Source organism: Psammomys obesus, unplaced genomic scaffold, assembly GCF_907164565.1.
Source record: "Psammomys obesus unplaced genomic scaffold, mPsaObe1.curated_primary_1811, whole genome shotgun sequence".
Taxonomy (NCBI): domain Eukaryota; kingdom Metazoa; phylum Chordata; class Mammalia; order Rodentia; family Muridae; genus Psammomys; species Psammomys obesus.
The window spans coordinates 16,941,651-16,964,392 of record NW_026585797.1 but is presented as its reverse complement, the minus strand read 5'-3'; the positions used below and the strand labels follow the sequence as shown (position 1 = coordinate 16,964,392).

The following is a 22,742-nucleotide window of genomic DNA, read 5'->3' as shown; positions in this document are numbered from 1 at the left end:
TTGGCGGGAGGGGGAGTGTCCAAAGCTCTTTGTTTGATGGCATCTGTTTACAGAGTTACACTTTAATATCAACCTGTTTCCTCCTCCTCCTCCTCCTTCTCCTCCTCCTCCTCCGCGACCTCCTTCTCCTCCCCTTTCTCCAGAGAAACTTGGCCCCGGCGGCGGTGCGGAGCGCCGCTGCGCAGCCGGGGAAGGACGCAGGCGAGGCGGAGGGCAGCGGGAGGAGGCGACCGGTGCGGACCCCGGGGCTCTTGGCGGAGCCCCGGCCCGCCTCACCATGGCCCGGAGACCCCGGCACAGGTAACGGGAAGCCTGGGCAGGCGGCCTCGGGCCGGCGCGCGCGGGGATCCCGGCCCCCGGGAGCAGGTGGGGATTGCCTCCCCGGTTGTTTGCGGGACTGTCAGCGGGTACCTGGGTGGCAGGAGCCACTCTGGAGATGGAAGGATGGACAGCTCTGCGAGAAGCAACGGGTGCAGTGAGAAGCGTGCCCAGAGGCTCATTCCTCCTTCTTCTTAGTATTATTTTATTTTTATTTATTTATTTATTTATTTATTTATTTATTTATTTATTTATTTATTTATTTATTTATTTATTTTTGCAAGTTGCGCGGAGCTAGGTTTCTCTTTGGTGGTGGTGGGGATCCGGCGCTTTTCAGTCAAGGGCAGAACGGGTCCCCGAGGAGCCCACCAGGTGTTTGGCTTGACGCCCCGGGTGTCGGGGAGGGAGCCGCAGCCTAATTGCTGCACGCCTTGAGCTGTGTTTGCACTTGGAGTTGAAGAGCATATGGCAGATCTAGGGAGAGGCCGGCTTGCTTAGTGGCTGCAGGTAGTTCATTTAAATTTCATTCATTCATTCCGGAGGCCGGAGAGGTGTCATCTGACAGGCAGCTGCAAAGACTTCAGGGGGGCCAAACGGGCCTGCAGCTCGTTTTCCACCCTGTTTCTGGGGATTCGGGCATTTGCTCTGTGACAAGCTTTTATTTCTCCTGCAAACGTTGCGCGCGCCCGCGTCGCACATGTCACCGCACCGGCCGGGGTGAGGGGTGCGCTCGCTTCCCATTCGGGCCCCACGTTGGGCGAGAGGGACCTCGTCGGGAGGTCAGTGGTTGGCCGCCCGGGGGCTGCGGGATCGGGACCGGCCAGGGCGGCCGGACAGCAACGGCTGCCGCGGGGCTTAGCTCGGTGGATGACGCCCCGGGGTGCAAAGCGCTGGAGGCCAGCGGCCCCCGAGGCAGCCGCGGCGCCCCCGGGCCGGTGTCGCCTTCTCCCGAACCGGAGCTCCCTGCGCCCCGCGCACACGTGGACGCCGCTGCAGCAGTCCCGGCCCTCTGCCCCAGCTAGCTGCCCTCGGTAGCCCGCCTCTGCCAGGGCACGGGACCACCCTAGAGAAGACTCTGGCCAAAAATAAAAAATAAAATAAAATACACATATATTAACTTTTTTTTTTTTTTTAAGTGCGTGGAGACCAAGTCCATCCTCCCGGCTTCCAGCCAGGGTTTGATTTTTGCTAAATTTAATCTGGGTTTTCTGTTTTGTTTTGTTCGGTTGGGTTTTGGGGGTTTTTGGACGCGGCAGGTACTGGTCCTGGCCCTACCCGGCGCGGGCTCTGGGAAGTTGCAGGGCGCGTGGGCGTGGGCCCTGCGGCGCAGCCCCGGGCTAGGCCGGGCGGGAGCGGCGGCCGCTAGGCGTCGGGACGGGAGGGGGGTGGATTTGGGGAGACCGTGGATGTTGGCTCGCGGTGCCTGGCCCCGGGCCGGGCGCGCCGGTCCAAGGGCCGCCCCCTGAAGACCGCTCGCCTTTCGCTTTGGGGACCCAACCCGACTGCACCGGGGTCACCTGTTCCGCGGAGGAGGGAGCAGGGAAGGGGTGCTCCGAGGAGGAGGCGCGGCCCGGCCCGGGCGCCCCAAGGTTCAGGCTGCGCGGGGCGTGGCCGCGCAGCTTCCCCGAGGCTCCCAGGTAGCCGGGAGCGGGGGCGGCGGGGAGGGGCGGGAGCCTTGAACTTGACTCAGGGGGGAAGAGAAACCCGGCTGCGGCCTCGGAGCCGTTTCTGGCCGGGCGAGCGTCGACTCGGCAGGGATTATTAACCAGGTCAGCGAAATGAGTCTGAACCCCCTTTTCTAGAATCACGTAGCGGCCACAGGCACTTCCTCCCGTTCCCCTCCCTCTTCCCAACCTCCCCCCCCCCCCGCCCCCCCAGCAACTCATTTTCGTTTCTTTGCACAGTTTGTTTCCTTGATAGAACGTAATATTCATAGTTGTAGTCTTGTAACCACACCGGCTCTCGCAGGTGGAGGAGTGGAGGGCGTCTGGCTTGAAATCAGCCTTTGAAAGTCCTTTGACTGTTGGGTCTGAGATCTTGTCAGGGCAGATAAGGAGAAGTTATTTCAGGGTCCTTTGTCGAAATTAATCATGCTACTGAGGAGACCAGGTCAGTTTAGAGCAAGGAAATCGCATGCAAAGCTGGAAGGCGAGCCCCTTGCGAAGCTGCTGACAGCACCTGGACTCGCCCTGCTGCCTCTCACAGCCCCTCTGGGTCTGCAAAACTCACCAGCCCCTGTTCACTTTGGCTTTGCACAGCTGCTCAGCGCTTGCTTTTGAAGAGGCACGGGAGGCCTTGGAGGCATGCGCTCTGGAAAGTACCTTATAGATAGAATCCACGCCCTAATGCGTAGGACAGGATCCACGAGGTGGTTGGGGTGGGGGGGGGATTTGAACAAATCAAACGGCTAGGTGCAGGCAGAGCTTTGCTGGTCCCGGTCCTCCGTGAGCCCAGTTCTCCTCACCTGATTGTCGACTGCCCCCTGTGGGCGACTGCGGGTGTTGCTGGATTTTAGCTTAAGTTTTGACCAGAGTAAAAAGCCAGTTGCTTGCATGGAAGATAACGCACAGTTCTGCAAGTGACAACTTCGTATAGGGACAAACCTAAAAGGCTAACCTAAGGAGAGTTAAGCCTGCAGCCCCACTCTCGGATTCTGTTGGCCTTCTTGGTATCCCTGTTACTTCTTAACAACGAGGCTGCTTTCCAAGTTCCTCAGCGAAAAGGGAATTGTCACCCAAAGACAGTTCTGGGCTCATAACTTTCTTTTTATGCTTTATAACCTGTGTTTCATATTAAGGAGACGTTTGTAATTATTGTTGCTCAGAAGTTTACTGCTCCTGTTTACTGTAGGAAACTAAACTGTTCTTCTTTCAAAGGATTGACGCTAAGTGGAAAAAAAATGATTGCACATCCTGAATACAGTTTAGTGGGATTTTTTTTTTTTTTTGCTGATGTTATTTTAAGGTTAGATTACATCCTGTCATTATGCAGCTTGAACCATCAGCTTGCTGCTCAAAATAATAGTTTTAAACGATAAGAATTCCAATTCAGGAGTTTGGTAAACACCTTTACTTAACTTGTAGGGGACTGGAAAAATATATTGAATGAGTTGGTATTGAAAGACAAACCCTATTATGAATGTAAGTTTGCTTTTTAAAAGTAAATTTCATTTTGATATCTTATATCAGTTTATTGGTCTGGATTTGATGGGTTTTTCAATTTTACAATGGTGAATATTAGTGAAGTTGTTAAGCATATAACTTTTCATACCTTAGGTTTTTATAGAGAATGATAACAAAAACTAAACTGCAAAATTACTCTGTTCAGTGTATGATTGGTTAAGTTTGGAGTTACTTCAGCCGTCATCAAAATTCATGATGTTACTCAACTCAGTAAAAGAAAAAGGGCTGTTTTCAAAACAGTAATTTTTTTAACCTGTAGATTTCGTCGGGGGAACCCCTTGGTTTTTAATTAGGCACATTGTAAGTTATTTTAGACACCATTCAGTCAGAGACAGAGAAAACAAGAGTAAGTAGGATTCTGACTAGTCAGTGCCCCAGTGATGTGCTTAGTTACTCTGGAAACAGCATTGTAAACACAGCTACAAAGTTAGGTGGACCAGACCTTGGGTTTTAAATGATTTGATATTTATGTGAATCACAAAACAGTTTGATGGCTGCAACCCTTCCTAGGTTCTGACACCCTTCCTGCTTAGCTTTCTTCTTCTTCTTCTTCTTCTTCTTCTTCTTCTTCTTCTTTTCTTCTTCTTTTCTACTTTTATGGTCTTAAAAGGATGGTCACAATTAAGCTTTTGAATGGATTATGTCTTGTTTTTTGTTTGTTTGTTTTAATTTACTTTAACAGACTACCAGCACTATAAGGGCATGATTGATTGCTTCGTTGTGTTCAGGATCTATGTGAATGCTTTGACACATGCCAAAGAGTTTGAGTATGTGCTTATGTAAAGGACATGGGCTCCTGCTCCTTTTATTGTCCTTAACATTGAGTTTTAAACGTCAGCGTCAATTGGTTGGGAGGTTGCCAGAAGTGTCGCTTGTCACTGGTCTAACAGTAACAGCAGGTTCAAACATGCAGAGCGAGAGCAAGCGCCAGGGCTTCCGAGTCTCTGTGGATACCAGCAACAGCAGAGCCAGTTCACAAACACTGCAGCAACAGAATGCAAAGAACAGCCTCATTGCTCAAGTTCGCCAAGTTCTGTCTTCGCAGAACTTTTAAAAGCTCGCTGAAGAGTTTTTGTTTGAGTTTCGATGCTGCAGTAGCTTAGATCCCATGCCTTCAGCCCATGTCTGTCCATTCTTATTTCTGCAGCATATACAGTAGCGATGAGGATGATGAAGACATTGAGATGTGTGACCATGACTATGATGGGCTCCTTCCCAAGTCTGGAAAGCGTCACTTGGGGAAAACTAGGTGGACAAGGGAAGAGGTAACTAGTCACTTTTTATTAAAACATAGAAAAAAATGTAGAGTCTGTAGTTGGTGAAACTGAAATCTTAGCTTCATGAGCTCATCTGATGCTTGAAGAGTCCCCCCCCCCATCTCCCCACCCTTGGCATGCTATACAGAATGCTCACCCCTCATCTCTCTCAATATGTTTATTCTGCTTTCTGTTTCCAAGCCATTTATAGTTTTGGGATGTTCTCTCCTTTTCCCCTTATGGTTTGCTCATCTATTTCTCAGTCTGGAGCCCACTGCTTTTTATTCTTTTTTAACATGTCTTACCACATTGCCTCTTCTGTGGAAACATTGCTTGCTGCCATCTTTAAGGCTGGATGTGCCCTCCTGGGTTCCCCTGACACTGGGCACATGCTTGCCTTTGTTGTGTTGTACATGTATGTCTTTCCTGACACACTGCAAGCCTATTAAGGGTTAGGACTAAAGTGTTTCTTCATCTTTGTGGGGGTTTTTTGTACCCAAAATAACTTGTAGGACAGTAATAAATGTTCTCTAAATAAACTGATGCATTGCTATTTTCTAAATTAAAGCAGTCATAGAGCTCATTGTCATAATCTGTTCATGTAATTTCCTTACATATCATATTTCACAGACTATGTGAATAGAATAGAGTAATAGAGTACTCAAATAGAGTAACATGAGAGGTTACTCTAAACACTTCCAATAGTGAGTGAAGATATCCCCACTTCAAGAGCAAAATCATTAATGTATGAAGAAAGGGTTCTTCCTTCTTTACTGAACTATGAAATTCATTGTGTGCTAAAATCAGAGCTCCTGAGAACAGGCCGACAGGACTCCCAGGGAGGTACTTAGGAAATGCCTACTACACCTCTCAGGGTCAGTTGCTCAGGAGCTTCCGTGGACTATGGAAGTTCCACTGTTGGCCATGGAGTCCCAGTTCCTGTCTGTCTTGTCACTATATGTGAGTGTCATCTTTGCAGAAACCTGCGGAAGGCTTGTGTGATCTGGTAGTACAATGAGCTGATAGCATTGAGAATGTATTCTATGCCCTGACACATGTGGTCATTCATAAACCCTGAACACATGGATACAGATCTTAATGACTTTACTGCAGCACGTGCACCTTCAAGTTTAAGTACATCAAATAGCTTCTGCTTTTCATGTGAAGGAGGTTGAACCAATGGGAGATTGTCTTGTCCACAGTCTTATCTTTTTCCAGGTTGAATGGCAACTAAGTTTAGCATTGGAATTCATTTTCCCCCCATTCAGCAAATGTGTCAACAGTTACCATCTATTAAACAATAACACAGGCCAGGCTCTGCTGTTTTACATAATGGTGTTGTGTGATTTCCAGATAACCACATTGGTATTTGTTGATATTCCTATTTTATAGATGACAGTATGAATCTGTTTATATTGCTACTCAACAGCAGTATCAAAGTAAAAGCTTTAGTGTGTCTGTAAATAAATCTATGCCCAGAACAGTCTATTACACTGATACTGGCTTTATTTGAATAGTTTTGAAAGTTGTTTTTTTCCTGAACTGGATTATGAGGTTGGTTCCTTTGTGCATGATAACTTGGACAGTGCTATTCAGTAAACAGCTGATATCCTGGGATTGCCTTTAAATGCCTTAGGATGAAAAGCTGAAGAAGCTAGTGGAACAAAATGGAACAGATGACTGGAAGGTGATTGCCAATTACCTGCCGGTAAGTTAGATATTATTTCTTTTTTGAGAAAGAAAAACTTTCTCCGGATTTAAGGAGATAGTCTTGGAGAGTTTATTAAAATATTATGTATTCATTCACGGAGATGTAAAGGGGAGACAGACATCCATAATTTTTGTTTCTGACTGTACAACATATAATTGAGGTTTCTAGATGTACTATCAAGAGATTTTTATTTTTCCCAACAATTGCTTCTTGTTTTGTTTCCATTTATCCTGATATCATAAGTTAACATTTTGACGGGTTGTTACAGGGTAGAATGTTAAACTTGCTATTTTCTCTAAGCCAGTTTCTAAATTCCTCATTTTCATCAACAATGATTTTTTTTGTGTATGGAATTACAGTTCTAGAGTGCCTTTTGACCGTACTCTCCCAGCCTCCATCTCAATGATGGGTTGGGAGCTTAGGGCTCCTTTACAGTCTTCCTCATTCTTTTCATTGCTATGGTCTGGTCACAGGCTGGCTGTCCTGCCCTCACTATCACAGTGCCTTCCTGCCTTTTCACTCTTCCATCCATTCCCAGCACGATTTGCTGTGGAGCTTCCTAAACTGCAGCTATACCTAACTGCTGCGCTGGCCTGGAGTGTCTGAGTGCCCAAGTTTGGTCTCCTGTCCCACATTAAAACAAACAAACAAAAACCCCACAACAACAAACAAATGAACAAGCCCCACCACTGTTGACAGAGGTTCTCACAAAGCAAGGGAGCTGCCTTGACCTGGCGCACAGAAGCTCTCTCTCCCATCTGGCCCTGACTTACCGCACCGCTGTCCTCTCTCCCTCCACTACCAGCTCTCTTTTTCCTTCGCACAAGAGGTTTGCTTGCATTCATTTCTGCTTTTTCTCCTCTGGGCTTTTCTTCCTGGTGATTTCATCTCCTAGAATGTTCTCTGTTTTGTCATTAGACATTCGGAGCATCCTCCAAAGGCCATTCAAAGAGCTCCCGAATGCCTCCGAAGGGGGCAATGCTCATCTTCAGGGCCCTTCTTTCCTTACACCAACTGCTCTTGAACTTTTCTTGCAGATAAATTCAGCCTTCTGTGACAATCATTTGTGCGCTCATCTTTTCCTTCTTCTAAGATCATAAGGTCTGAGGAAGTGAGAACCCTTTCTTGTTCTCATTCTGTTTAAGTGTGAGGGCTTGTGCTCTTGACCCAAGCGCTGAAAGGTTTGAATGGGAGGAATGTGGAATCTCTAACACGTCCTAAGCCACAGACTGAGGTTAAATTACATTGGCATATGTGTCTGTGATATGTCCGTCTAGTCATGTGACAGAACATTCCCTTCCGAAGACACAGACTCCAATCCTAGCTGCAACTTGGATGTATTCTCTAGTGTGTAAGCAGTGTGCGATAGGTGGACTCTGTACAAGCCTCAAAATGTTCTTGGGTGTTTTCGCTATGTATTGTGCACATGTAACTCATACTGAAAAAGTCTTCATGCGCTCATCACATCTTTTCTTCGTGACGGGGAACACTTTGTCTAGAACCGGACGGATGTGCAGTGCCAACACCGATGGCAGAAAGTGCTAAACCCTGAACTTATCAAGGGTCCCTGGACCAAAGAAGAAGATCAGAGAGTAAGTTCTGTGTCCACAGATGTATGGGTTGTAGTTAAGAATATTACTAAAATGTGTTCCTTACCCCAAGGAAGCAATTCAAACGTACAAATGGGAAGTAAAGGGCTCACTCCCATATGTCCAGCGCATGAGAGCAGATTTTTGTAGTTCTCTTAATATCTTGTAACATTGAAGCTGGATGACACTGACTCTTTCCATAACATTAAAACACAGATTATTTTTGTGTTTATCTGAAGGTGATAGAGCTTGTACAGAAATACGGTCCGAAACGTTGGTCTGTTATTGCCAAGCACTTAAAAGGGAGAATTGGAAAACAATGTAGGGAGAGGTGGCATAACCACTTGAACCCAGAAGTTAAGAAAACCTCGTGGACAGAAGAGGAAGACAGGATTATTTACCAGGCACACAAGAGGCTGGGGAACAGATGGGCGGAAATCGCAAAGCTACTGCCTGGACGGTAATACTTTGTCAAAAACTGCATTGATTGGGAAAAACAAGGGATGGTCATTAACCATTCTGTGTGTGTGAATGAACTGCATTCTATAAGCATTTTGTTGGATAAACCAGAACCATCGATATTTAGAAGTGATCCTGGTTTGTTTCATTGGACAGTCTTAGTGTCACAGCATTGGTGAGCCTTGGGCCAAACCTTTCAACTTTCCTCAACCTTCTCCATTTGCAAAATAGCTAATAGTGTATTTCATGAGCTGATTTTAGGGTCAAGTAAAATGAACTTCAAAGCATTTGTAAGTTAAAGAACTCTAAATGCCTAGAAGGAAACCACAGACACATAGATTGCTTTTGGGTCTGAGTTTATGCAGCCAGTTCAGTGACCAGCAATCATTTTGGCCACTCTAGTAATTTCCTACTCTAGTAATTTCCATTTTCCTAACACCTACATTCACCTCATTTTATCATTATGTTACTAGTTTTTTCCTGTGACTAAAAAAAGGCTGTGCCTACTTCAGGTTTTTAACTAATTTCTATGTGATGTCTTCTTTGTCCCTCTGTGAAGGATAATTGTGAAAGCTCACCTTTGACTCTTTCTCTATTTATATAATTGATTTTATCTATTTTGAGAAATACTTTTACTATAGTTTTTAAAATAAAAAAAATACTAAAAGTATTTTTGTTTTTGAGCTTCTTAACCCCAAAGTAGGGAATGGAGTGTTTCACAGATGGCTTACCCAGTATTTCTGAGCGTTGCACCAACACACCTCCTCCCCCGTGGCTTGAGAGCTGTAAGAAGTCATGGATCTGGTCAAAGAAGGAGGTCTTTCCTCCCATGTGGCCTCAGAGGATATACTGTAGGCTTTTCTAAAAACCAAAGGGGCAACTGAACTTCCTCTTTCTTTAACACACATTTCCCTACCCCCATGGAAATAGTAAAAATGTTTTTACTTGAATTTTTTGTTTTTTTGAGCTGAGAAACTTTTCCAGAGAATGAAATTTTTAATTTAAAAAAAAGAAAAAGAAAAAGAAAACAATCAAACAAACACCCTTGGCAGTCTGAAACTCTCCTAGGGAGTCAAGTGTGGTAGCACATGCCTGTAGTTCCACCATTCAGGAGGTAGAGGCAGAGAGACCTGGAATTCAAGGCCAGTCAGACTACTACCCTGTCTCAGGAAAACAGCCGCTACTCCTCCCAAGAGAAAGAAAATATACCTGGGCTAGCATCTTTCATTTGGGATCCTCCTGAGCGTCGTGGTGGAGAATGCCCACTCTTCTCTTTATGTAATTATAAGAATAATCAGAGTGGTTTCCAAGAGGTAAGGAAATTTGTTGTTGTTATTTTTGTTTTTGTTTTTCAAGACAAGGTTTCTCTGTGTACCCTTGGCTGTTCTGGGCTCACTTTGTAGACCAGGCTGGCCTTGAACTCACAGAGATCTGCCTGACTCTGTCCTCTGCCTCTGCCTCCCAGAGTATTAGGAATATAGGCATGTGCTACTGCACCAGCCTCTAAGAAGGAGTTTTGACTCAAACTTTGTATATAGAGTTTATGGGAGATAGACAGCCGGTGCTGAAGCTTTCTCTTCTCACTGCTGTCGCCATGCTTTGCTAAGTCCCTGCTGTGGTGCATCAACCCTGCTAAGCCACAGTGCAAGGGCTTTCTAACAGCGGAGACCTGTTATATTCAAGTCCAGGAGCACGCGAAGGGGGAGAGCCTAGAGAAGGGTTATCATATTAGAAAAGACCAAGACAATTAAAAAGAAAAAATAACAGTTAGTGGAACCACAGAAAAGATATCTTTTAGAAACAGTTTTCTGTCAACCGACTGTGATCTGAGTTAAAAATTTTTGTAACGTTGGTATGTGGTCCATTTCCACACAGGACTGATAATGCTATCAAGAACCACTGGAATTCCACCATGCGTCGCAAGGTGGAACAGGAAGGCTACCTGCAGGAGCCCTCGAAAGCCAGCCAGACGCCGGTGGCCACCAGCTTTCAGAAGAACAATCATTTGATGGGTTTTGCTCATGCCACAAGTTCATCTCAGCTCTCTCCAACGGGCCAGCCCTCAGTTACCAGCGACTATCCCTATTACCACATTTCCGAAGCACAAAATGTAAGCCACCCCTGAGAACCCGGTGGGAGGAGAGAGAGGGTTATGTCAGTCCAGGTCATAGAACTTCTTTACAGTTGTATGCTTTTCATGGGAATTGTACGGTCACAGATTGTCCTCAGCTAGACCCACTGGAGGGGGCAGAAGATACACTTGAGTCTGACTTATGTTTCTGGAAGCAACAATGAGAAGTCGTTTGTCCTGCGTTCACAGCCCATAGACCATAATGCTGACTAGAATCTAAGTCGTTTGATTCTAATTTGCTGTCCCAAATCTGGTTTAAAGTTACATTTTGAATGCAAACATACTTAAAATGTTGCTAAGTCTTAAGAATGGGTGAATGAAGACAGATGTATAATCCAGTAGCTTTCTTTTCCAAACTCCGTGTAATGTTACATTTAAAGTCATAAAGAAGAGATAGCTAAACTCTGAAACACAAAGGGAGGTTGCAGGTTCAGTTCTGGCAGTGATCTAAAGGAAAAGTATTCGTGTAGACATGCAGTAAACGTTTACTTTCTCACTGAGTCACGGCAGGGCTGCGACATCCATTCAGAGCTGTCTCCCTTTACCCTCACTTGGATTGGCATGACTCCTTCCTCATTTCTAGACATTCATATCTGGGGAAAGAAATCCGTTATGGCACACAGGGGGGAAGGCTAAGGAGACTATCAAGAAATGCTTATCATAGGGCTGATGATAAAAAAAAATGACAAAACTCACCCACAAATTACAAAGATCGTATGCAAATGTTATGTAAAACATATTCATGAACAGTTTTTACTTGGCTCTATCTGTTTCTTAGATTTGACTACAGAATTTTCAGAAAGGTCTCTGGTGAATGAATTATCATACAGGCTTCTGCGCTTTTTATTAAAACTGAACATTATTCTAAGCAAAGTCTCCCTGGTGACAAACAGCTAGCAGTGCAAATGTCTGTCAAAACTTCTTCCACACATCCATGATCACCCTTTCTATTGCTGTTTTCTTCGATTGAGGAATGCTTTCTGTTGGGATAGACAGACCTTTGGGCCTCTTTCCCTATATTTCTTGAACTCCTTAGCCACTTTAAAAATATCTGGCTAAATTTCAAGTTAGAGAAGTTTTGCTTTCGTTTTTTAATCATTCAGTGAATCTTACCCACAAAGTACTTTCTCCCTTGGTCCCAGAACAAAAGCTTAGGGAGCTGTGACACTTGTGAGGCATGAATGACTTAGCCTTCGCTTTGCTCTCCGGTCTAGCTCTCCGGCCACGTCCCATACCCTGTAGCACTGCATGTAAACATCGTCAATGTCCCTCAGCCAGCTGCTGCAGCCATCCAGGTGAGCTTGTCTGATGGGCAAAGCCGCCAGCTGAGCGCGGCACCGCTTTCCAGGAGTTCTTTATTCCTCCCACATAAACGTGTATTTTACAACCTGTAATAGAAAGAAAAGCACCTGGCATTGAGGGCCTACTTTGGTCCAGCCGTTTACCAGTGGTGGGTTCTGGAATTTTCTGATGCCTCCAGGAGCCTGTGCTCTGGCCTCCGCTTCCCCCCTTGTTGCCTTAAGTCCCATGTCACTTTGAGCAGGTGGAGGTGAATTCTGTGGGGGGTGGTTCCACGTGGCAGCTCTCCGGGCTTTGGAAGGTACCGCACTCCGACCGTGTCTTTTCCTGCCTCACTTGTAACTCTAGAGACACTATAACGATGAAGATCCCGAGAAAGAGAAGCGGATAAAGGAACTAGAGCTGCTCCTGATGTCGACGGAGAATGAGCTGAAAGGACAGCAGGCACCGCCAGTAAGAGTGCTCCGTGTGCCGGGCGCCTTGTCCCAGTGCTCTTCTCTGGCTGTCTCTCCTCCTCTAAATATCACGTCATCCAAGTTCTGTGTATCCACTAACAACACTCTGCACCGGAAACTGCTACTGATTGCAGCCTATTAGTCTTAGAATGTGCACGAGCTGAACCGGAAGTAGCCGTTTGTGTCGCATCTTCATTTTAACAAAGCTTTACCTCCCTGCAGTGCCCCATTTGCTTGCTTCTTGCACTGTTGTTTCTTGGCCTGTGCCTACATATCTTACAACCTCAAATTCCATATGAAGCGTGTTTACTGTACACGTGTTTTAAATACCTGCTACTATCTTTTGTTTACATGTATGAAAGCCGTGTGGGCCATTCCTGTTAGTAGTGGTAGTGTGTTTGTGTACACACATACATGTTCCCAAAGGTGTGTGCACATGTGCAGGCAGGGGTGTGTGCACACAAGTGTCCAGGCCAGAGGTTGACATCAAGTGTCTTCCTTGATAGGTCTCCATAGTAAACATTTTATTGTAATTGTGTGTGCACACTTGTATGCACTCTTGGAGGTAAATGGACAACTTCCCAGAATCAATTCTCTCCTTCTATGGGCTCTGGGGATCAAGCTCTTCTTTAACTCCCTACCCATCTCGCTGGCCATCCACCTTATATTTTTAAGACAGGGTCACGTGAAACCTGGAGCTTGCCCATTTGGCGAGGCTTCCTGGCCAGTAAGCTCAGAGGCCTGCCTGTCTCTCCCCCTCCAGCACTGGGGTGACAGGCTTGAACTGCTGTGGAAGCTTGGGGATCAATCGCAGGGTCCCGTGCTTACAGCAGTCACGTTTCAGACTGAGACATCTCCCCACCCTCCGCCCCTTCTTCTTTTTCGTACTGACAATTGAATGCCTCCACACAGGCTACATTGCACTCTGCCCCCGACCTGCAGTCCTAGCCCTTGGGTGAACCATTTCTGAATCCTTGGTTGGGCAGCAAACTGGGAAAGCATCTTCCTCCACCTTGGAGGATTTGTAGTTTGCCCAAAAAGTGAGTTAGGGGAGAAGTGATACCCAGTAGGGATTCTTTAGGTGAAATTTCCTTTTTTGTTGTTGTCGTTAAATAATAAATAATGCGCACATGATAGTTCAACCACTTTTGAACTTTAGTTACTGTTTTGCAATTTCTCCTCTTGCATGGTCATGCTGTAAGGGGACTTCTGTTAACTTGATCTACTTTCCTAACCACATAAACTCTGCAGCCCCAACTCGCATTGGTGCAACCTGTAGCCTTAAAAAAAGATAGAAGCAACACGATATATGCAGATAAAAGCAGCTCTAACCAGTGACTCCTTTCAATGGTTTGGCATGCACATTGGACCATTCTGATGTCACAGCAAACGGACAGCTTGCAAACTAAACTCAAATGGGTTTCTAAGACACCTAAGACTTCTGTACTTTGTAGCAGTCCCAAGGTTTAACATTTGACTAAAATCATAGCGACTGAAGCAATCCTGTAGGTATAAATTGGAGGGCTATTGCAAAGCTGTCAAAAAGGAAACATCTTGACAACTGTCTGCCAGGCCTGAGTTTTGGATGAAGCAACTCCTTTTTATCTTGCCTCCTGCAGCATCTGACGCCTTGTGCAACATCGTTGCTAAGTTTCTTCTTCCTTTCTTCTCCCCATCCTTATTTCTACACACCCCCTTCCTCAGAACCATACTTGCAGCTATCCAGGGTGGCACAGCACCTCCATTGTGGACCAGGCCAGACCTCATGGAGACAGTGCACCTGTTTCCTGTTTGGGAGAAGCCCACGCCACTCCTTCTCTGCCTGCAGATCCTGGCTCCCTCCCTGAGGAAAGCGCCTCGCCAGCAAGGTGCATGATCCTGCACCAGGGAACCATTCTGGACAATGTTAAGAACCTCTTAGAATTTGCAGAAACACTCCAATTTATAGATTCTGTAAGTAGAACTGCTAAGGTGCATTCATGAGAACCGGCATCATAAATCATTGCCATTTTCTATAGCAATATGGTTTGGGCCTACGTGCATGTAAAGTGACAGGATTTTAGTTTTGGTGACTCCACTCTCTCAGTGGTCTGAAAAGGCGGCTTTTGACCGTTTGCTTTCCAAGCGTAAATTTCCTTAAGAAATAAAGAAGTTCTGACTTACCACAGAAGGGCTCAGGATAAGAGCTGCGTCTTCCAGTGCTCTGATTATTTTAAGAGAATTTCTTGTGTTTTGCTTACTTCTTTGTGATTCTCTAGAAATTTTGGGGTTTGGTTTGTATGGCTTTTTGTTTTCTTTCCTTTTTTTTTTTTTTTGGACAGCACATTTGGGCTTAAGTTTCTTTGGAGTTTGGAGTGTTAACGGGTGGGGCATAGCTTTCTCTACAGAGTACTGAACATTGATTAGCAATCTCATGAGTTCACCGAAATAACCTTCTTCAGTGAAACAAATTTAAGTTCAGCAGTCACTCAGTTCATTTTCTTGGTCTCCTAGTTGGTTAAAAAGCATGCATTGCCTACAAGGGGGTCAGGGCTAGCTATTGCCATAATGTATCATATAGAAAGGTTTTCTGCTTGCTTTAAATTGCATCCAAAAGAGAGTGTCTGAGCTCCCGCAGTAGATGTGCAAGGCCAGCGGCAGGGCAACCCGTGGACCCCGGTGACCCCAGAGCTAGAAGTCCAGGTGCCCGCAGCTCCCTCCTTCCCTCAGTGCTGTATACCGGGTGATGGTGGCGCTCACGCCATGCTCACCGTCTCGAAGCTCTGTGCCTCCCACGTTGTTTCAGGAGTCTTCATGGTGTGATCTCAGCAGTTGTGAATTCCCTGAAGAAGCGGCAGCTTTTTCACCTAGCCAGCAGCACACAGGCAAAGCCTTCCAGCTTCAGCAAAGAGAGGGCCGCGGGACTAGACCTGCGGGAGAGCCCGTGAGGGTGAACAGACTGCTGAGCGAGGCTTCCCTCGGCCCAGCCAAAGCCTCACCTCCGAGGAGGCACAGCATGGTTCCGCTGGTCATCCTTCGGCGGGGCCAGGCCAGCCCCTTAGCCACGGGAGACTCTAGCTCCTTCCTCTTTGCTGACATCAGCAGCTCAACTCCCAAGCGGTCCCCTGTCAAAAGCCTACCCTTCTCTCCCTCGCAGGTAGAGCACAATTCCTGCACAGCTGTTACTAATTTTCAGCAGACACCTGAGCCTCCATAATTAGAAACTAATCTTTTGAACCAATGACTAATGACTGCTGTCCTGGCCGATTTAATTCTGTGCTGAATCTAGCTGGGATGAAGGCGATGGCCTCCCACCATTTGGGCTGGCTGCGGGCCCACTCATGACTCTGTCACTTCTCTTTCTCTCTTATTCTTGGTGGTTTGGAAGGTGGATGGATAGTTGCATGAAATGCGTTTTCATTTCCTTCTCCATTAGAACCTAACATTTCTGTCCCTCCCATGTCATCCCTGCCTCTTTTAAATCCTAACACATTTTTTGCCTCTTTGTTCGTTTATTACTAAGTGATTTGCTGACCCCGGGGAGAAGGGAACCAAATTATGATTACATAACGTTTGGATTACATCTAGAAAACGAAACCATTACGATCCATCTGTAAATGGAAATGTTTAGGGAGACAATGAAAAACAGATGCTTCCGTGAAAATAATTTAACATTTTCAATATTGGCTCTTTTAAATTTTACCATGATAACTTACCAGGGCACTGTTTGCCAAAGAACATTCTTATTTCATATAGTGCTTTTTAAGGCGTGGAGTACAATGTGTAGCAGAGCCATGAGTTTCTAAATTATAATTAACACACAATTTGGCTTCTTAAAAATAATTTTCCCAGTTATGTCTGTGAGGGTTTTGTATTTTGTGTTTCTGGGAATCTAACCTGTGGCCTCATGCACGCTATGGAAGTGCTCTACAACTGAGCTAGACCCTGGTCATCTTATAAACAGAGCTTTAAGTATAGACAAATGATCTCCCCATGTCCCAGAACAGGTGTTGCTTTCCCCATATTTTCCTAAACTGTGTTCTATGAAAATAGTTCTGCAAAACCTAACAGATGTCTCAGGAAGAAAGAAAAGTCTAGATAGGCATACAAGTTTGGGAAATGCTAACTCGAGGTTTTTAAAGGATTCTTTACTAAGGATCCCTAAGACTGTGTTTGTTTGGATTTTTCATTTTTTAATTTTTTGAATTGCAGACAGTCTTTTTGCTGCCCAGGCTTGCCCATTATTCCTGTGCTCAAGAGACAATCTTGCCTCTGAATAACTGTGACTACCGGCAGCAGCCACTGTGCATGGCTCGCCTGCGCGTTTTAAGTGACTTTGTAGGAGATCAGAGCTGTTACCCTTCCCACCTTGGGAACGTGAGGATCCTGACAGACACACCTTCTTCCTCAATAATTCTCCGCATGAGGCAAACCTTACATAAGAATAGTCTAGGTTACTAGATCATCAAACCGAGAAAACCAAATATGAAAGAAAAATAGAATAATGTTGAGAGCACATCTCATTCTCTTCAATGGCGAGTGGCATTTACGGAGGAGATTTTCTTTGAGTTCTGCAAGGCTTTTAGCATCAACCCTCTACATCTTATAAATAACGCGCCAGACTCCGACTACTCAGCTGAAGTAAATCAGTCCCCTCGCCAACACTGCACGATTGTTAGCATTTGCTGTGTGGGTGGGTGTGGCTTCCAACCGGGTGAGCGCAGGCTCATTATTTAATCTAGGGGTTTTTCTTCCTTCCATATTTAGTTTTTGAACACTTCCAGCAACCATGAGAACTCGGGCTTAGATCCGCCGACTTTAACCTCCACTCCTCTCGGCGGTCACAAACTCACACCGAGTCACAGAGACCAGTCTGGGAAAACCCAGAAGGAGAATTCCAAGTAAGTCCTCAGTTCAATAAGGAAAACATTTATCTTATCTGTTTATATTAATAGAAATATAGTTCCAGAAGTCTGACCCTCCTGTGGGCTTGTAAGTCCTTCACTGTGCATTCCCAGAGTGAACAGACCCTGAGAAGATCACAACAGAGAGAAAGCAGGAGCTAAGCTCAGCTGCCTTTTGTGGTGCACTCTAAAGTCTCATGTGCGTGCAGCCCTAGTTTTCCTTCCCACTGTTTTTCAATTGTACTCTTTAAAAATACAGAATAAAGCAGGCTAGGTGTGGTGGTACATGCCTTGAATCCCAGCACTCGGGAGGCAGAGGCAAGCAGTTCTTGGTGAGTTCGAGGCCAGCCTGGTCTACAAAGCAACTCCACGGCAGCCAGGGCTACACAGAGAAACCCTGTCTCAAAAAACTAACAAAACAACAACAAAAACATTAAAAAGGACTAAATCATTTAGAATAAAATTGAGAGTGGTTCATAGTTTATATTTTTTAATCTTATTTTTTTTCTTTTTATAGCATAAATACATTAAACTCTCTTTAGATACTCATAGGAATGAACATGCATGTAGTATATATGTGTGTATGTATGTATGGTTGTACAGTTGCATAGTTGTGTGTGTGTGTGTGTGTGTGTGTGTGTGTATTTCAAAGCCCAGGGCTGATTTACTGGAAAGAAATGAATTTTTTGAAAGAAATTCATTCTTATTACTTTCAAGTAAAAACAAAGTTTTAGACATTAACTTGTTTCCTGGTTTTGGCCCCATTTGAGAGAGTAGATAGGAGTGATTTGTAACCAATACCAGATATCACGGTGCTTTTGGTCATTATACAAATCCAGGGACATTATCTGTGTCTTCAGGACTGTTCTCGAAAGGTGGGAACTACTTTAGTGTTCTTAGTCTTAGGGCATATTGTTTTGAAATATTTGTAAATCTGCAACATAACTTAAAACAGATCCATTTTTCCTTATGGTTAAATGAGCTGTTCCCCATTTCTGTCACTAACAGCCTTTCAGTGGGTGTGCTGAGAGCAATGGAAGGGACAGGCATCTTTCCTATTGAGCCTTTGCTTGTTCTGTTCTTTAGCTTTAGAACTCCAGCTATCAAGAGGTCAATCCTCGAAAGCTCTCCAAGAACTCCCACACCATTCAAGCACGCGCTCACAGCTCAAGAAATTAAATACGGTCCCCTGAAGATGCTAGTAAGTTCGAGAAAGGCCCTTGGATTTAGTGGGCTTATGATTGTAGACAAGAAGTTTGCTCTGATCCAGAACTATCCACTCTTCCCTTAGCCTCAGACACCCTCTCACTTAGTTGAAGACCTACAGGATGTGATCAAGCAGGAATCCGATGAATCTGGAATGGTTGCTGAGTTTCAAGAGAATGGTCCGCCATTACTGAAGAAAATCAAACAAGAGGTAGGTCACCTGGCTCCTTTGTGCACTGTGAACTGCTTGACACAACATACTTTTCATACAAAGAAGTTGAAAGGCACTGCCATATGTGGATTCCAACCTTAAATTTGGAAAGCTACTTCTGTCAATTTCTTTAGACAGAAAAGATGCCAGAGAGGAGAAAGGGAAGAGAGGGCAGCAGGTTTCTACTCTACTTTCAAAAATTATTGATGCTAGACAGTGTGAATCACACAGATGTGGAGAGAAAGACTACCAACCCAAATCATGGCAAAATTAATTAGAACAGTGTGTGTGTGTGTGTGTGTGTGTGTGTGTGTGTGTGTGTGTGTGTGTGAACTCTCCATAAGGCAGAGTTCAAGAGATCAGCATTGGACATGAGAAAAATAAGGGTTTTTATGGCTCAGGAGTCAGGGGTTGGGGAGTCCAAATGGAGAATTTGGCAGGCAAATAGGAGGGGTTATGGGAGCAGAACATAATCATAACAAATTGGTCATAACAACCTCCTGAAACAAAGACATGTTTGCAAGGTGGTCATGACAAGGTGGTCATAATAACCTTTAAAACAAAGGCATTGGTTGCTGTTTCCTTGAAGAAGCAGTACAGTACCATTTGTAGTTAAGGTTACAGGTGAAGCATAGCCCAATCCTTGAGAAACAGATTTAATTATAAACGGGAATGAGTCTAGTTTTTAGTATAAGGTAGCTTTCAAGCCCAAGATGGAGGCAGAAGAGGATGGATGGGTGGACAGATAAACAAACAGACGACAGATAAATAGATGATAGATTCCTTCTGTTTTTGTTTTGTTTTGTTTTGTTTTGTTTTTTGTTTTGTTTTTTTAAGGACCAAGAAATAGTTTATTCTACTATAGACCTTGGCCAGAGAATGTAGATTCAAGTTATCGTGAATGGCAATGGCACGTTCCCTTAGAGAACGGGTATTTACAAGTGCAAAAGAACGAAATTTTAACCATCAAGAATCAAAGCGTTAGCTTGTTGGAAAGAGACTGGTCTTCTTTCATCTAAGACTTTGTATTTGAAGGACTGGGCAGACATTTAGACTTGGGAGTAAATGTTTCCTGGAAATCTCTCTTCCATACAAAGCACTTCCTGTTTGCTTTTAGGTGGAATCGCCAACCGATAAAGCTGGAAATTTCTTCTGCTCAAACCACTGGGAAGGGAACAGCCTGAGCACCCAGCTGTTCGCTCAGGCATCTCCTGTGGCAGATGCCCCAGTAAGTATCACGTTGGAACACTGACTTTCATGATTTGTGTCCCACAGAGTCCTGTGTGTGGCATGTGGGAGCATGGTGCCTTCCCCACTGTCTAGTGCACCCTGTTTCTAGAGATTCACACCCACATGATTCTTTGGTGTTTACTTTATTTGTCGTCTGAATGTATTTCCTTCTAGTTGAGCAATCTGTTGCCTGGCTCCATTTGCTATCTAGCACAGTGGCAATCATGGTGTGTGGCAACTACTTGGCATTCTGGGACCCTAGCATAGGAGTCCTTACACAGCCGCAGGAGAATGCCCTGCTGCTCACATTCCTTAGTTACAATGGCACAGCGTTTGCATGTAGCCCATGCAATCCTCCTTTGTACTTTAAGTTGTTTTTGATTAACTCATATCTCACATGGTGTAAATGCTGTGTGAATAGCACTTTTGTACCTGAGTGTTTTGATTGGTGAATCCATGGATGCAAAGCAGATGCTCTGTCACTTTGCTGTGGTCATCGCATTCTAACAGTTAATCTGTGGATAGCGTCTCCCACAACTTACGGACAACCAGAGCCAATGAAAATTGTTAATATTTACTCAGTGTGTACCATCTCGTAAGTACTATTTCAAGGTCTTTAGATGAATTAATTCATGCAATCCTCAAAAATAATGTTAATAACATTTTCACTTTCATTGAAGCAGCTGTGCAGTTGGGTAACTTAGGGATTTGGTTGCTCAATATTATATACGTAACTGGGTGGTGCTGCATTAGAACTGTGAAAGTGTGTTTGTAAATGCGACACTTTTACCGTTGTATGGTAGCTGCTGTTGATTCATAGATTTCAAATGCTTCTGTGCCAATATGTAACACCAAGAGTTCTCATTAGGCCATCTCTTGTTTTTAGAAGCACGGATTAATAAATTCGTTTAGTAGATAGATTTTGTGTACATTCCGCATGCTTAAAATTAGGATTTTTATTGTTTTGGTGATATTTGGTGATGTTGATGGGCTGAGGGGCTAGTATAGAGCTGACTCCTTTTTAGCTCAGGGAGAAGGGACCTTCTGGCAGAGTCCTGTGTTTCTTCATGCTAATGTCTGTCATCTCATAGTAGTCTCTCTAGAGTTGGGTTTGTGTTCACTCTTGTCTTATCTCACCTCATTTAAATTTCAAATGATTTCTTTCCCTTTAGAATATTCTTACCAGCTCTGTTTTAATGACACCAGTATCAGAAGATGAAGACAACGTTCTCAAAGCCTTCACAGTCCCTAAAAACAGGCCCCTAGTGGGTCCCTTGCAGGTAATGACTGTTCTAACATTTGGTGTCTTAAAATTTCCTGGCTGAAAATCTGTTACCTTACGTTGTCTTTAATGTTTTAGATATAAAGGAATGCTGCTTTAAAACAACTTCATCTCTAGAAGTCACCCTATGGTGTTTTTGTTATTGTTCATGTGAAACACAGGAAATTCTCCTTCAGTCAGGGCCCTCAAACATGATGATGTGAAACATTTTTTTTAACTGCGACTGAGACTAAGATTATGTATTGCCCTAGGCCGTGTCAGTATCTCCTGCTTTTAAACAATCTTTAAAATGTGTATCTCTATAGTTTATTTTTGCTGTTTCAGAACTTTATTATGTGTGTTCTATCATTAAGCAACCAAGAACCCAGAGACTAGATTTCTACCGAAATGTGAAATTAGGTAGAAAATAATAACAATGCATTTGACTGTGAGAACAGAAAGGCAGCCATCAGTGTTGGTGGGCCATCTGTTATCAAGCTTTAATATCAAAAGAGGTTTCCCTTGTAACTCTGAAGTGGGTGTGTATTGCTGAAATGCAACAAGTTCCAAATGAATCCTGAGCCAAGTGTAAATAAGAATGCAAATTTGTACCCTCACATTATTTAAAGCTGTTCCCAACATTAAATAGCCTAGCACCTAGTCAGCTGCAATTCTCTCTCCTCTTTTCCCCTTTTGTTACTCAGAGAGAAACTCTACCTGAGCAGGTAGATAGCCTGGTTAGAAGCAAGAAAGTCATACTTGATGGGGTAAGTTCAAAGACAAGGTAAAGGGATGGTAGACTTTGAGAGGACCTCTTCGCTTATGGACCTCCCCACATGCGGTATGCCAGCTCATTCCAAGTTGTGAGAATCCTAAAATCTAGCTGTTTTTAAGTATTTGTGACATTTGCTATCATTCAAAAATATTTTTAATTCTTGGAGGGTTTTATTTAGTGTATTTTGATCATACCTGTTCCCAACTTCTCCTCTTAACTCCTCTGAGGTCCACCTCCGCCTCCCTCGTCCCCTACCTCTTGTCTTCTTTTATTCAGTCACCTACTGACTTTAATCTGTGTCACTCAAAATACTTCTGGGAGTGGAGCCACCGCTGCACCACGGTCCACCTGCCAGGAGTCTCCCACCCTTAAAGAAAACTGACCCTCCCTTCCCAGAAGCCATCCACTGTCCAGAGCTCTGCAGGCAGGAGGAGGGTTTGCGAGCCTCCTCCCACCTTACAGTGTTGACTGGCGTGATCTTGTGTGGTCAGCTTCAGCCTCCATGAGTTCATGAGTGCCATGCTCCTGTCATGCCCAGAAGACACTATTTTGCTTCAGACCGCCCCAGTCTGTGGCTCTTACAATCATTCTATCCCTTCTTCGGTGGTGGTTCTCAAGTCAGGTTGTGAAGTGGATATTCCATTTGCCACTGAGGACTCAGTCCCTTACTCTCCATACTCAATACCCTATTGACTCCAAGGTGACCCCTTGTGAGTTTCTGCATCTGCCACCATCCAGAATACCAAGAAACATCTCTGATGAGGTCTGAGAGCTTC

General features: G+C 44.6%; 1 protein-coding gene across 1 annotated transcript in view; it reads left to right on the top strand.

Annotated features, from left to right (window-relative positions):
- Positions 1 to 212: 212 nt before the first annotated feature.
- Myb (MYB proto-oncogene, transcription factor) overlaps positions 213 to 22,742 on the top strand; it is a 35,359-nt gene continuing 12,829 nt past the window's right edge. Inside the window, exons 1-15 of the mRNA XM_055599210.1 lie at positions 213 to 300; positions 4,648 to 4,765; positions 6,393 to 6,464; positions 7,967 to 8,059; positions 8,296 to 8,516; positions 10,391 to 10,625; positions 11,861 to 11,941; positions 12,294 to 12,398; positions 14,105 to 14,353; positions 15,186 to 15,536; positions 17,147 to 17,280; positions 18,370 to 18,484; positions 18,575 to 18,700; positions 19,818 to 19,928; positions 21,103 to 21,210. Of these exons, the coding sequence (XP_055455185.1) occupies positions 278 to 300; positions 4,648 to 4,765; positions 6,393 to 6,464; positions 7,967 to 8,059; positions 8,296 to 8,516; positions 10,391 to 10,625; positions 11,861 to 11,941; positions 12,294 to 12,398; positions 14,105 to 14,353; positions 15,186 to 15,536; positions 17,147 to 17,280; positions 18,370 to 18,484; positions 18,575 to 18,700; positions 19,818 to 19,928; positions 21,103 to 21,210 (2,142 nt within the window). The 5' untranslated portion in view covers positions 213 to 277. The remainder of the gene's footprint in view (positions 301 to 4,647; positions 4,766 to 6,392; positions 6,465 to 7,966; positions 8,060 to 8,295; positions 8,517 to 10,390; positions 10,626 to 11,860; positions 11,942 to 12,293; positions 12,399 to 14,104; positions 14,354 to 15,185; positions 15,537 to 17,146; positions 17,281 to 18,369; positions 18,485 to 18,574; positions 18,701 to 19,817; positions 19,929 to 21,102; positions 21,211 to 22,742) is intronic.